The following is a 15,235-nucleotide window of genomic DNA, read 5'->3' as shown; positions in this document are numbered from 1 at the left end:
GAACTCAAGGTCAATCAATACTCTTAAAATCATCCAAAGAGGTCAAGACTATAGACTGAGAACCAGCAATAGTTCTGGTAATTTTTGACATGTTTTAGGAATGGAACACAGGTGGGAGCCGTGCCTTTGGAGAGTACAGAATAGATGGATGGTGAGGAAATACAGGAAACCAAAGCTATTCAAGGAGTCGTACTTGAAGACAAAAGAGAAGTGAAGGTGCCAGCAGGAGAAGATTTAATAAAGAAGAGAGCAAAATCTGAAGAGCGTCCAACAAGAAGATTAAATGCGGATGTGGAGAGATAAGCCTTAGAAAGAAGAGAGAAACTCCCTCAGAGTTAAATGAAAGAAAGGGGGGACAGACAGACTTTTAAGGATTTGATGTGATATTGAGGCAGCTGATATTTTGTATCCACTTTGAGTAAGAAAGGAAGTGACATTATATGCCTTGAGAGGAGCAGGGTGGAGAGCTCATGGCTCATGGACAAATCCCACTGCCTGCCATATCTTACAGCACATCACAGACCTCCATCCTTTATATGGATTCCTGGCCAAGTGGAAGAGGAAGTAATAATGATTGCAGGGTTATTTTTTGGTGTGACACATTTTGTTGCAGCAAGGGAAATCTGAGCTTAAGAAGCACAACAGAATGTAGTTTTTTTCTCTGTGCTGAATGCCTGTTGCACAGTAGCAGCAGATCTCTTCAGACACCACTCTCTTATTTTAGAGGTTTTACAGAACTGTGTGCCATCTCTGGTGTGTACAATATGATTTGACATAGCTCACAAAGATAGCAAACAGCTAACTCTATTCTTGTGTCCTGTATATAAACTAAGTGATAGCATCTCACGTTGAGTTTGAATATAGCAAAATGTGGAATCCATTTAATGATACGGTCTTATGACTTTGGATTTCCTGATTAAAGGGCCTTTCAGGTACATTCAGAAAATCCCACTGACACCGTAATTGCTTAAAAACAACCCCAGTGATTCATGGTCTCAATTCATGATGACTATAGCTGGACTTATGGATAAGGCAAAAAGTTTCAATCTACTGATTCTTTGTCTAGAATCGGTATGGTCATAACTATGTCAATACCTATGTTATACTATAAGGATTTTCTGGTGCATGGGCTTAGGAAGCGACAATGGCAATTATTCCTGAAAAGGCAACTACAAAGAAAAAAGTGAAGATTGTCCTGTCTAAGCCTAGGAAATGTTATATCAGAGGATTGAAAATGAATAAGCCATGATATAGAATCATAGAAACAATGAAATTGAGATTTGAAAGAGAATTTAGGAATGATTTTGTCCAATCCCTGTCTCTTTAAGGCTGAGTAATCTGAAACTCATAGAGGAAATAGCTTATTGAAGAGTACAAACTAGTCAGGCCACATGCGTCTTTGACTCAAAGTCCCAGGTGTCTCCACTCTGCCACAATGACAAATTTCTACCCAGTTTCTGGATAATTAATCCCAGGGACAGAATAATAGGTATACCGTATGTACTAGGCACTCAGTGAATGCTTTATTAATTGAACAACTGTATCTCTGTCTCTGACACATGTAGGAGTTAGAGAAACACCCTTACTATACAGCTTTTCCACTAAGGCTTATAACATAGTAAGGCTATATCAGGCACAATAACTTTAAAGAAATATAGCTTAGTATTTACATGTATTAACAGCCCACTCCAGTACTCTTGCCTGGAAAATCCCACAGCAGAGGAGCCTGGTAGGCTGCAGTCCATGGGGTCGCTAAGAGTTGGACATGACTGAGCGACTTCACTTTTCACTTTCATGCACTGGAGAAGGAAATGGTAACCCACTCCAGTATTCTTGCCTGGAGAATCCCAGGGACGGGGAAGCCTGGTGGGCTGCCGTCTATGGGGTCGCACAGAGTCAGACACGACTGAAGCGACTTAACAGCAGCAACAGTAACAGCAGCAACATATTCATTATTTCATAAAAACTTCCCAATAATGAATCAGATGTTATTAGCCCATTGTTGCCTGATAAAACTAAGTAAGGGTCAGTTTATAACTTGAGGTCAAGCAGTCAGAGAACGAACCCAGCTTTGATCCTCTGACTCCAGATGGCCATGCTTTCTTTGTTATACCTTATGGTTTCTCCAGGACATTTATAACCTCTAGGGAAAAGAAAACCTAATCTGTGAGGGAAAAGATAGAAAGACAGAGGAGGGGAAAAATATTAGAACTAATGTGAGGCTTTTATGGAGAAAACTGATGCCAGAAAGAGATCAGAGATCAGGTAATAGATGAAGGATTTGTGTTTTATTTGAGAGATCTGTTGCTGGGCTCCTAGCTACAAAGTCATGGGTTGGCTCCAAAGAGGAGAAAGCAACGCTATGTAACTTGGAAGAAGGTATTGACTTTAAGTGTATCTGAAAGACAGTGGGGTGAGAAAAGCACACCATTCTTATGGGAATCAAGATCTGGACTTTAATCCTAATTCTATCATTTGTTGTCCCTTAGATCAGGCCCTTTCCCCTTCTGGGCCTCAGTTATCTTAATTTAAAATGAGGTTCAAATGTTCAACTTCATTGTTCTCAACTAATTTTATTCTTTTGCAGCATTGCCATTGGTAGGGACTGCCAATAATTTAGAAAAAATTTGAAATTGCCACCCACATTCTTACTTGCAATACATCTAGTTGCTTTAAAAAAAACAACACAACTTTTTTATATACAGTTGAAAAATCACATACAGTGAGTATACACATTGTGGCCCATCAGCCTACTAAATTGGGTCATGGGTTAAATAATTATTCTCCCAGAAAACTTTATAAGGATAATTCATCACTTTGTATGTTAGTTATATAGAATGGAAGCTACATAGGTAATAGAAAAATCACATCTGATTTCCATTGTATGACCATCACTAATGACTACCACTGTGCTCTTGCATTAGTAGATTTTATCTGTAGTAATATCAATACACTCAAGAGACTTAGTTTATTGCATCATTTTTTCTGAGAGGACTTTAGGTCAGAGATTTTTAACTGGAGTTGACAGAAGAATTGATGCTTTTGAACTGTGGTGTTGGAGAAGACTCTTGAGAGTCCCTTGGACTGCAAGGAAATCCAACCAGTCCATTCTGAAGGAGATTAGCCCTGGGACTTCTTCGGAAGGAATGATGCTAAAGCTGAAACTCCAGTACTTTGGCCACCTCATGAGAAGGGTTGACTTATTGGAAAAGACTCTGATGCTGGGAGGGATAGGGGGCAGGAGAAGAAGGGGACGACTGAGGATGAGATGGCTGGATGGCATCACCGACTCGATGGACGTGAGTCTGAGTGAACTCTGGGAGATGGTGATGGACAGGGAGTCCTGGCGTGCTGTGATTCATGGGGTCGCAAAGAGTCGGACACGACTGAGCAACTGAACTGAACTGAACTGAACTGAGTACTGAAAGGGTAAGAAAATTCCAAAGATCATTTTGCCAAGATCAACTGATACTATGTCACTGTGCAAAGGAAGACCAAAGCTATCAATTAAATAACCAACCATTAGGTTAAGTTGAAAAGTTTTATCACAGATGCATTCTTGTCACTTGCATGTTTTCAGATATCAGATACACGTTAATTATACACTTTTGGCCCTTAAGTACAGTTTTACCTTGGCATTGATGCTATATAAAAGGATTTTAGGGGACTTATGACCACTCTAAAACAATAGGAGAATTTCATCAGCTTCTCAAAGGGATCACAAAAGGTGACAACAAAGATTAAAGAACCACCACCCTTCATATCCTACAACAATATGTTACAATTCAGATATTTTCTGGTAAAACTGGAAGCTGATTTGAATTGTAGCCTAAAAGTTTTAGTAAACTTTTAATTACATGAAGGTTAGTAATAGACCTCTATCAGTGTACAAGACCTCTTTTATACTTGATTCTTAAAAAAATAAACAAACACAGTGTGATGAAAAATATTGCTGAGAAAAAGATAAATAAATAAAGAAACATTCATGAATTAAAAAGCTTCACAACTTTAAATCAATTCTCTCTGCACTGATGTAGAGATTCAATACAATCTCAATTATAATTCCAGCAGACTTTTTTGGATAGAAATCAAGAAGTTGATCCTAGAAGTTATATAGTGAGATGCAAAGGTATTAGCATTTCCAAAACAATCTTAAACAGTCAGTATAAAATTGAAAGACTTATGTGACTTCATGACTTACCTTATAGATATTGTAATTAAATGGTGTGATATGGTAATTAAATAGTGTGATACTGTCTAAGGATGGACATAGAGAACAAAGGAACAGAATAGGACCTAAAAATAGACCCCACTCATCCAGTCAAAGGTACCAACACAATCTAATCCGAAAAGCAAAGACTTTTCAATAAATAGGGCTAGAATAACTGGATAGCCATATGAAAAAAGAAATGAACTTCAACCCCTACCTCATAAGAAACAGAACAATTAACTTAAAGTGGATCATATATATGAAAAAAAAAAAGTGGAAACACATAAATTTAAGGGAATGAAATCACTCTGAATTTTCTCAGAGTCACCAACAAAATATTCTCCAATTTCTTCAGAATATTGTTTCCAAATTCATAATAATTTCATAATCAAGTAGCTACACAGAATACCTAGAAAACATTCAGTCTGGGTAGACCTGAGATAATCAAGCAATTGCCTAAAGAAGATGTAACCAAGAATAAACTAGATGTGAAATCTATCTAACAAAAACATATTCCTATTACTATGTTTATTACTTAAAGATAAGAACAAATCATTTACTTTTGATGGACAAAGTTGTCTAGCTTTAGCTCAGATAGTTCTAAAGAGATTTTTCTGAACTTTAATATAATTTTATTATCAAGATTAGAGAGTCTACATATTTACCTACTTGCCTTTCTCCCTTCTGCGCATTTCCAAAAGTAAAAGTTAACAACATGCACAACAGCAATAAAATAGGAAACACAAAGCTCTTTACCGGAGTCCGTAGAGAACTGTTCCATCAGGATGCAGGCGGATCATGCGATTTTTCACTGTAACCCCATGCACAAAGGATTTCTTGTCGTTCAGAAAGTAGGTGTCTGGTACCCAGAGTTGATCAGCCACCCTGTTGTCTAGTGTGAGGTTTAGTGGGATTCCAGAATAAGAAAGCCTTTTGTCTTTCCAAGACTGCTGGAAATACATGGTGAGAGTATAATCCTGTAAAAGAAAGGAAACCAAAAAAAAAAAAGAAAAGAATTTTACCATCATCATCATCATCATTTTCTTCAGTTCAGCTAAAAGCCTTTTTGTTAAGAACCTGATGGTATGTGGTACTGTGGATGCCCAGAGACTCAGCATTCTTCAGGCCTGCTATGAGGTTACATTTGAATATGCTGTGAGTTGCACCTCCAAGTATAAGGTAACCAACAGGTTAGAAGTGCTAGAGCATGCAGAAGCATTTGTACCAATATAGAGTAAATCCATTTAACTGAATTTTAACGTTTGATGTTAAGGTCATGAAATCATGGGGAAGGCTATTAAGGGAAGCTGTACTTAGAGATTTATGTTCACAAATATCTACCCCTGGATGTTGTATTTATAGTACTGTTTTGAAGGAGTATGTTTGTTAAATAATAACTAAAAATGGGTGCATTTATAAGGAAAAGATGTGCTCTAAACTGAAAATACCTTCTGAATGAATAGTGTTGTTTGCCTTATAAAGGTTATCAGTTTCCATTATCTGGATTTTTATAGCAAATTATGACTTGTCTATCAATCGTAAAAAGTAGTTTATGTAGAACATGTGGATGGAGATACTCATTTGGCCTGAGAACGCACATGAGCGGTGTGTGTGCTTGCTCAGTTGCTTCAGTCTTGTCTGACTCTTTGCCACCCTAAGGACTATAGCCCATCAGGCTCCTCTGTCCATGGGATTCTCCAAGCAAGAATACTGGAGTGGGTTGCCATTCTCTTCTCCAGGGGACATTCCCAACCCCAGGGATGGAACCCAGGTCCACTGCATTGCAGGCAGGCTCTTTACCATCTGAGCCACCAGGCAAATTGTCCATTAAAAGAATATGAGGTCACAATAACATCATAAAGGCTTAAGTTGTGGGTCCCAATATCATTAAAAAAGATGGTTCACTTTTTCTTTTAAAGGACATTTATCTGTCAATAGCTTTAGCTGAATGCATTAGCAACAATTAAGAAAACACAATATAACTCCTGCACAACTCTGTATACTGCCATTGTTTTATATATATATATATATATATATATATACACACACACACACATACATATATACACATACAACTCTTTGAGAAACGAGCTGAGCCACAGGGGAAGCCCATGAAATTAAAAGACGCTTGCTCCTTGGAAGAAAAGCTATGACCAACCTAGACAGCATATTATCAAGCAGAAACATTAGTTTACCAACAAATGTCCATCTAGTCAAAGCTATGGTTTTTCCAGTAGTCATGTATGGATGTGAGAGTTGGACTCTAAAGAAAGCTGAGTGCCGAAGAATTGATACTTTTGAACTGTGATGTTGGAGAAGACTCTTGAGAGTCCCTTGGACTGCAAGGAGATCCAACTGGTCGATCCTAAAGGAAATCAGTCCTGAATACTCACTGGAAGGACTGATGCAGAAGCTGAAACTCCAATACACTGGCCACCTGATGTGATGAAATGACTCATTGGAAACGACTCTGATGCTGGGAAAGACTGAAGGCAGGAGAAGAAGGGGATGACAGAGGATGAGATGGTTGGATGGCATCACCAACACAATGGACATGAGTTTGAGTAGGCTCCAGGAGTTGGTGATGGACAGGGAAGCCTGGCATGCTGCAGTCCATGGCGTCACAGAGTTGGACACGACTGAGTGACTGAACTGATTTGAGAAACATTGACTCTGCTCAGGCTTTCCTGGTAACTTGGACAGTAAAGCATCTGCCTGCAATGTGGGAGACCTGGGTTTGATCCCCAGGTCGGGAAGATCCCTGGAGAAGGAAATGGCAATCCACTCCAGTACTCTGGAAAATTCCATGGATGGAGGAGCCTTGTAGGCTACAGTCCATGGGATCACAATGAGTCGGACACGATTGAGCGACTTCACTGGTTCACTGACTCTGCTCATGTCTTACATCTGGGTCAACTGTACTTCATCTAGATCCCTATGTATATTAATGCATTTGTGAAATATCCTAAATGATATTGTCTTCAATATTTATTCTGGACAATGAGTTCCAATGTCCTTTAACCACTATATTCGAGAATGTTTACATTGTTTAGTCAGAAACAAACTTACAATAATTTAATTCTTTCATGATCAATGAGAAGGACATTTGCTCACTATTAATCATACAATATCCCCTTTCTAGATCTGAAACTTCCTTCCACCCTACCTTCACTTAAAGGAGAACAGAAAAAGAGAAGCTACAGGGTTATGTACACTTCTCTTCTCAATTGCTGACATTCTCATTTGCATCCTCTTCAAGTTGTAAACATCATACCTTTTTGGAGTACAATAGATTGGACAGAGTCTGAGCCTTAGATTCTAAAACACCTTGATGCCAAAATCTACCACTTGTAGAGCTATGTAACCATGGGCTACTAACTTAACCCACTGTTATCTCCAATGTCTCACTTCTAAAATAAAAATAATAGCATTTTATTGGGTTATTGAAAACATTGCTTAGGAAAATTAGGGTGCAAGTATTTTAGAAACTAGCATGCTAAACAAATAGATTATCTTCAGAATTATTTACTGCTGTTTAAAGATTAATATACTTCCAAACTACTTGTAATATACGTATTTATTTTCATAGGCATTGCCACTTTTAAAGAGATGTTTATAAAAGAACTTGTAGGCAGAAAGACCCCAGTAACCATGAAAATAAGCACTTGCCTGTGTTGTAAGTCTTGTTGGGGTCTTGTTTGTAATTCAGACAATGTAATACAACTAATAGCTATCTCAAGATACATTATTGTAAACATTGTCACAGGCATCAGCATGACCAGCAATGGGTTACATGTTTCACTACTCATGCTGAATACTCATTAACCTTCAGCTCTCTCAAGTGCTGCAGAGGATTTCCTCACAATAAGACTATGAGGAAAAATCCTTACACTACATTCTCTTCATTAAAAGGAGTTTTAATGTGTGATGAGGAAAAACTTATTGTGAAGTACAAATGATTATAATTACATAATATTCTATTAACTAATGTTATAATTAAAATATTCTTGTGGTAAGTAAACAATGGCGAGTGGAAGGAGAAAATAACGTCAACTTGAGTGACCTCCGCATAAATTAAGTGCATGCATGTGTGTGTGTGTACTTTTCCCTTTCCCTTTCTGGAAAATCTTGTTTTCTGTAAAGAAAGAACTATACACATGTACTGAGATCTTTGCTCTATACAACTCACTCTGTTTTCAATAAATATTGACTAAACATCACACCATGTTTCCCAATTAAAGCAGTAATTTACTCTATGTGCAATAAGAAATCATTCAGTGGAAATTTATGTTGTTGTTCAGCTGCTCAGTAGTATCTGACTCTTTGTGACCCCGTGGACTGTAGTACCCAAGGCTTCCCTGTCCTTCACCATCTCCCAGTTTGCTCAAACTCATATCCATTGAGTCAAGATGCCATCCAACCATCTCATATTCTGTAGCCCCGTTATCCTCCTGCCCTCAATCCTTCCCAGCATCAGTGTCTTTTTCAATGAGTCAGCTCTTTGCATCAAGTGGCCAAAGTATTGGAGCTTCAGCTCCAGCATCAGTCCCTCCAATGAGTATTCAGAGTTGATTTCCTTTAGGATTGACTGGTTTGATCTTGCAGTCCAAGAGACACTCAAGAGTCTTCTCCTTAGCACCAGAGTTGGAAAGCATCAATTCTTCAGTGCTCAGCCTTCTTTGTGGTCCATGGATGCTAGTAGTTAACTCTAGGAAGTGGGTGATGCAGAACAAGTACCTTTTAGCACTTTTCTTCTTATGCATTTCTAGGGTTATCATCTTAATCTAGGACCTGATTCTATGATAAATGCAAATATGGACCCATGAGTTTGGTAACCTTCAAAAAACTTTTTGAAACTAATGATCATTGTGATGATAATTATGCACAATGTGGAAAGACTTAAAACAGAGTAATATATCCTTCCTATGCATATTTTACCACAAGCATGATAATAATTTCCTTCTAGAAAATGCTATATGCTCTGTGGTTTCCATAGAGCTTCATATCTATTATTACGTTTCATTCTCACCACCTCATGAGATAGGCAAATTCTCCCTAAGAGAATTTATGTTTACATCTCTAGGAAACTACTTACTGAATTTTAAATAAATTATTTTTTTCTATCTGCACTTTAGTATAAATATTTACAGTCATATCTGCATATAATAAAGCCTAAATATTCTTTGGTGTAGTCTATTTTTTAGATGGAAAAGAAAGGCTTGAAACTGTTGTATTTTTTTTCTCTGATACAACAGATTTTCTACTAATTTTTCATTAGGTCAAAGTGTAAGTACTCCAGGGAGGATGGAAATTTTTCAGAAAGAAATGAAAGGTTTTGATACTTTAGCCAAGAACTCTAAAATCATTTTTCTTTCAGGTGTATGATATTGTTCAACTACCTTTCTCAAGTGTGCAAGCTACTCCTTGACAAAAGTGTGGCATATTTAGAACTATGGGCCATAGGAGATTCTTTGACACTGAAGCAAATTAATGGGATTAACTGGTATGAGATTCCTAATGAAATTCGTCAGGCTAATTCAGGCATGAGAGAATTTGATTCACTGAAGAAAAGCAGGATAAACAATACCAAGTCAGTAATCTCCAAAACCCATCCTTTTTAAATCTAAAAATGCTTAAAGAAATAAGAAAATATTTTTAATAAATGAAAGCAGTTCTTTTGGAGAATAAAGGTAATATTCTTTTATATACTTATTTTTATTGAAGTACTGTTGATTCACAATTTAGTTTCAGGTTTACAGCATATGATTCAAAATTTTTATAGATTATATTCCATTTACAGTTATTATAAAATATTTGTGATATTCCCTGTGCTGCACAATATATCCTTCTATCTTATTTATTTTATACACAGAAGTTTGTACCTCTTAATCCCCTACACCTATCTTTCTTGCCCCTCCCCTCTTCTCCCTTCCTGCTGGTAACCACTAGTTTATTCTCTATATCTGTGAGTCTGTTTCCGCTTTGTTATATTCCTTTATTTTATTTTTTAGATTCCACACATAAGTGACAACATACAGCATTTGTCTTTCCAAGATATGTAATCAACTTGTGTCCATCAACAGATAAATGGATATGGATATATATATATATATATATAATGTCACTCAGCCATAAAAAGAATGGAATTTTGCCATTTATAACATGGATGAGCCTAGAGGGTACTATGTTTAGTGAAACGAGTCAGATAGAAAAGGGGAACATTCATTTTAGAGCAGTAGTTTTGAGCTCTGGATGATTTTGTTAGCCAGAGAATATTTCACAATGTCTGAAGACAGTTTTAGTTGTCACAACTGAGAGTACTCTGTGTGCAGCTAATATCACATAGAAGAACAAACCTGACTCCATACGGGATCTATTCGTTCAGCTTTAATCTTTGTGCTCTGCTGCTGGTGCTGAGTCATGCTGGCTCTGCACCTTTGTAAAAGACTGTTTCGTATAGCATGAAACATACATAATAGCCCTTCTTCATAATCTGCCTCATAGGCTTGACCTTTGAAGCTTTAACACTTTTCCATTTATACTGAGATGAAAAGCTGCAGAGCAGAGCATAACAATTGTCTTGTTGGAGGTTTACAGGAACCATGGTGACCAGACCTATGTTGACAGCTGAAAAAACAAAGGATTCTGGCATCAGGAAGTCTACACCAACCAGTCCCACCACCTCCCCTTTTAGTATAAAATAAGCCTGGATTCTAACTCAAATAAGATGGTTCTTTGGGACACTAGTCTGCCATCTTCTCAGTTTTCTGGCTTTCTGAATGAAGCCACTATTCCTTGCCCTAATACTTCACCTTTTGATTTATTGGTTTGTTGTGCTGCGACCAGTAAGAACTTGGACTTGGTAACACTAGCATCTGTGGGTAGTGGCCAGGTATGCTCCCCAGCCTAAAACACTGCACTATGCATCCCCTGTAACAAAGAATTAACTGACTCCAAATGTCAATAGTGTCAAGGTTATGAACTCTGCCTTAAATGAAAATATCTTCCTTTCTAGTATCAGTAAGATAACTGTATTATTAGTAAAATAATATCTTCAACATGTCTACTCAAACTTTTAATATATTCCTTAAAACTTTGTGTAAGGAATGCTAACACTAGATGGTTCATAATTTGCCACTATAACATAAGAGATCATTGACAAAAATTCCTTAATTATCTAGCATCAGAAGAGTGAAAAAGTTATATGGTTTTGGAAAATATATTGAAGTATATATTTTAATAAAATGAGCTCTAAGAAGACTGCATAGTGGGCTAGAAAAGTGAAAGTCTCTTATTAGCTGCCTCCACAATCAGCACACAACTCAAACTAATTCAATAGTGAAGAGACAAAATATTGATTTAACATCTAATAGTATTGCATCTACTCAGAAGGATCATATGAGCAATCCCTCCTTTTCAAACTCCTTTTCAAAGAGGGAGAACTTATATATATAAGAACCAAAGCCCTTGCACACATCTGTATCTTATATTTCATTGATTTGATTGCACATTATGCATCACAAGGGGTCCCAAGCACACCTCTCTGTTCCTTATAAAACTTTTATGCCATCTTAGTTGAACTCTGAGATCCTCTCTTTCCAAAACTTAGGTTGCTTTCCCCCAAAACTGATTGTAGCCGAGCTGTGCATCACTTCTACAGAAACTTCTGTGGTTAAACTGCCCTGCCTACAGTTCCTGCTAACTAAGTGTAAACATGTTCTATATCACAGGATTCTGCCCTCCTCCCACCTTTGGAATGAAGAGTAGATATCTAATCTAAGACCAGATGATTTATAGGCAGATGATAAACTTATGCCTGACTCAAGAAGATGAGATGGGCCAATCAGAATCCTCTCCCAGAAATTTGCTACTGGATAAAGGATCTGACAGGCTTCCCTGGTGGCTCAGTACTAAAGAATCTGTCTGCTAATGCAGGAGATGCAGGTTCAATTCCTGAGCCTGGAAGAACCTCTGGAGAAGGGAATGGCTCAGTTCAGTTCAGTCACTCAGTTGTGTCCAACTCTTTGCAACCCCATGGACTGCAGAACACCAGACTTCCCAGTTCATCACCAACTCCTGGAGCTTACTCAAACTCATGTCCATCACGTCAGTGATGCCATCCAACCATCTCATCCTCTGCCATCCCCTTCTCCTCCCACCTTCAATCTTTCCCAGCATCAGGGTCTTTTCCAATGAATCAGTTCTTTGCATCAGGTAGCCAAAGTATTGGAGTTTCAGCTTCAGCATCAGTCCTTCCAATGAATATGAAGGACTGATTTCTTCTAGGGTTGAGAGTCTGGATCTTCTTGCAGTCCAAGGGACTCTCAAGATTCTTCTCCAACACCACAGTTCAAAAGCATCAATTCTTTGGTGCCCAGCTTTCTTCAGAGTCCAACTCTTACATCCACACATGACTACTGGAAAAACCATAGCTTTGAGTAGATGGACTTTTGTTGGCAAAGTAATGTCTCTGCTTTTTAATATGCTGTCTAGGTTGGTCATAGCTTTTCTTCCAAGGAGCAAGTGTCTTTTAATTTCATGGCTGCAGTCACCGTCGGCAGTGATTTTGGAGCCCCCCCAAATAAAGTCTGTCATTGTTTCTATTTTTTCCCCATCTATTTTCCATGAAGTGATGGGACTGGATGCCATGATCTTAGTTTACTGAATGTTGAGTTTTGAGCCACCTTTTTCACTCTCCTCTTTCACTTTCATTAAGAGGCTCTTTAGTTCTTCGCTTTCTGCCATAAGGGCCGTGTCATCTGCATATCTGAGGTTATTGTTAATTCTCCTGGCAATCTTGATTTCAGCTTGTGCTTCATCCAGCCTGGCATTTCTCATGATGTACTCTGCATATAAGTTAAATAAGCAGGGTGACAATATACAGCCTTGACGTACTCCTTTCCCAATTTGGAATCCGTCTGTTGTTCCATGTCCAATTCTAACTGTTGCTTATTGACTTGCATACAGATTTCTCAGGAGGCAGGTCACGTGGCCTGATATTCCCATCTCTTGAAGAATTTTCCATAGTTTTCTGTGATCCACATAGTCAAAGGCTTTGGCGTAGTTAATAAAGAAGTAGTAGTTGTTTTTCTGGAACTCTCGTGCTTTTTTGATGATCCAGCAGATGTTGCCAATTTGATCTCTGGTTCCTCTACCTTCTCTAAATCCAGGTTGAACATCTGGAAGTTCATGGTTCACATACTGTTGAAGCCTGGCTTGGAGAATTTTGAACATTACTTTGCTATCATGTGAGGAGTACAATTGTGTGGTAGTTTGAACACTCTTTGGCATTGCCTTTCTTTGGGATTGGAATGAAAACTGACCTTTTCCAGTCCTGTGGCCACCACTGAATTTTCCAAATTTCCTGGCATATTGAGTGCAGCACTTTCACAGCATCATCTTTCAGGATTTGAAATAACTCAACAGGAATTCTATCACCTCCACTAGCTTTGTTTGTAGTGATGCTTCCTAAGGCCCACTTGACTTCATATTCCAGGATGTCTGGCTCTAGGTGAGTGATCACACCATTGTGGTTATCTGGGTCATGAAGATCTTTTTTGTATAGTTTTCTAGGTATTCTTGCCAGGAGAATCCCATAGACAGAGGAGCCTTCTCGGCTACAGTTCATGGGGTCACAAAGAATTAGAAATGACTTAGTGACTACAAAAGGATCTGATACAGCAGCTGTAGCACCAAATGCAAAGGTCATGACATAGAACTAGGGCTACACTGCTTGTATGAAGTAAAAGAGAGGGGAGCCTGAATAAAAAAGAAGAAGCCAGCTTGCGAAAGAAGAAAGAAAATGGAGAAAGATGGAGAAAAGAACCATAGGAGAAAGAGTCTGACATTGTTAGAGAATGAATGGCCAAGTTCATAAAGAACTTCCTGTTTCTGATTTCTAGCTCTCCTGAGGTCTGGAAATGTTCTATACTTCAATATGGACTTCTTATATTAAGTTTATATATAAACTTCTGTACTTCTTATAAGCCTTTGTATTATTACAAGAAACTTCACTTTCCTTGCGCTAAATTGATTTCATCTTTATTTCCTCCAACCGAAAGAAGCCATAATGATTATGCAGATTGATGTCCATATGAGAATTTCATTAAGCAATAATTATACATATTGTAAAAACCCAAGAAAATCAAAATCATCTGGCACATTTCGCTGATTTTGAAAAAGGGAGGTATTATGAGAAATCTGACACTCAGAGATGATAAATGACTGGGAAAAAGGGGGGAAGAGACATATTTGATATTGTTTATTAACCAAGAGAGCAAGGAAAGTGATAGAAGATATATTTACTTCTATGGAGACAATTTTCTATCAAACACAATGACAATTATCCAGAAATGTAACCTGGAGACTAAATGCATAAGATGCCAATGAACAGTACTTCTTATAAGGATGAGAAAACAAAACAAACTCATCTCACAAAAACAAACTTTAGTGAAAAATTGCCTGATAAATAAGCCAATTTAGGTTGTAATTGAAAAGAATTGCACAACATCTGTTTCTAATTGAGACTCCTGCTTAAATGAATGTTTTGTGTATCAGTGTCACCATTAAATACATTCTGCAGCAGAAATGCATCACTATATTTCCAGATTTTCTGTTCATTTTTAATCTTTCATCTTATCATCTAGTATTATGCTAACTATTAATACATATTTGTTGTGCTTACTCCTTAGCCATGTTTTGTTTTAATATCTTTAAAATACATACAATCTCATTTTTTCAAAGCCCATGTTTTTCTTTTTATTGATTTTTTTTCAACAACTGCAGCTTGTACTATGCTTCATAATCTTCTTTTATCTTTATCTCATCCTAATAGCCCCATGTGGTTTATCCATCTGTATAATCAGATTTTTGTCAGTCTTGTGTAGTGTTCTGAACAATCTGGGAATGAAGTGATCTTCCGGGTGAACAAAAACATTGAGAGCTGTAGGTTTATACCAATGGGAGTCATCTAAGGAAGTCACATGGGCACATAGGACACTAACATGACAACTGGAGTATGACCTT

General features: G+C 37.7%; 1 protein-coding gene across 3 annotated transcripts in view; it reads right to left on the bottom strand.

Annotated features, from left to right (window-relative positions):
- The window catches only part of GABRB1 (gamma-aminobutyric acid type A receptor subunit beta1), a 428,799-nt gene that overhangs the window by 263,776 nt on the left and 149,788 nt on the right, over window positions 1-15,235 (bottom strand). For all 3 annotated transcript variants that reach the window (XM_068975310.1, XM_068975308.1, XM_068975309.1), the window contains exon 4: window positions 4,967-5,187. In XM_068975310.1, the coding sequence (XP_068831411.1) occupies window positions 4,967-5,187 (221 nt within the window). The remainder of the gene's footprint in view (window positions 1-4,966; window positions 5,188-15,235) is intronic.

The sequence above is a fragment of the Capricornis sumatraensis genome, chromosome 7 (genome assembly GCF_032405125.1).
Source record: "Capricornis sumatraensis isolate serow.1 chromosome 7, serow.2, whole genome shotgun sequence".
NCBI lineage: Eukaryota > Metazoa > Chordata > Mammalia > Artiodactyla > Bovidae > Capricornis > Capricornis sumatraensis.
This window is presented reverse-complemented; position numbering and strand designations above follow the sequence as displayed.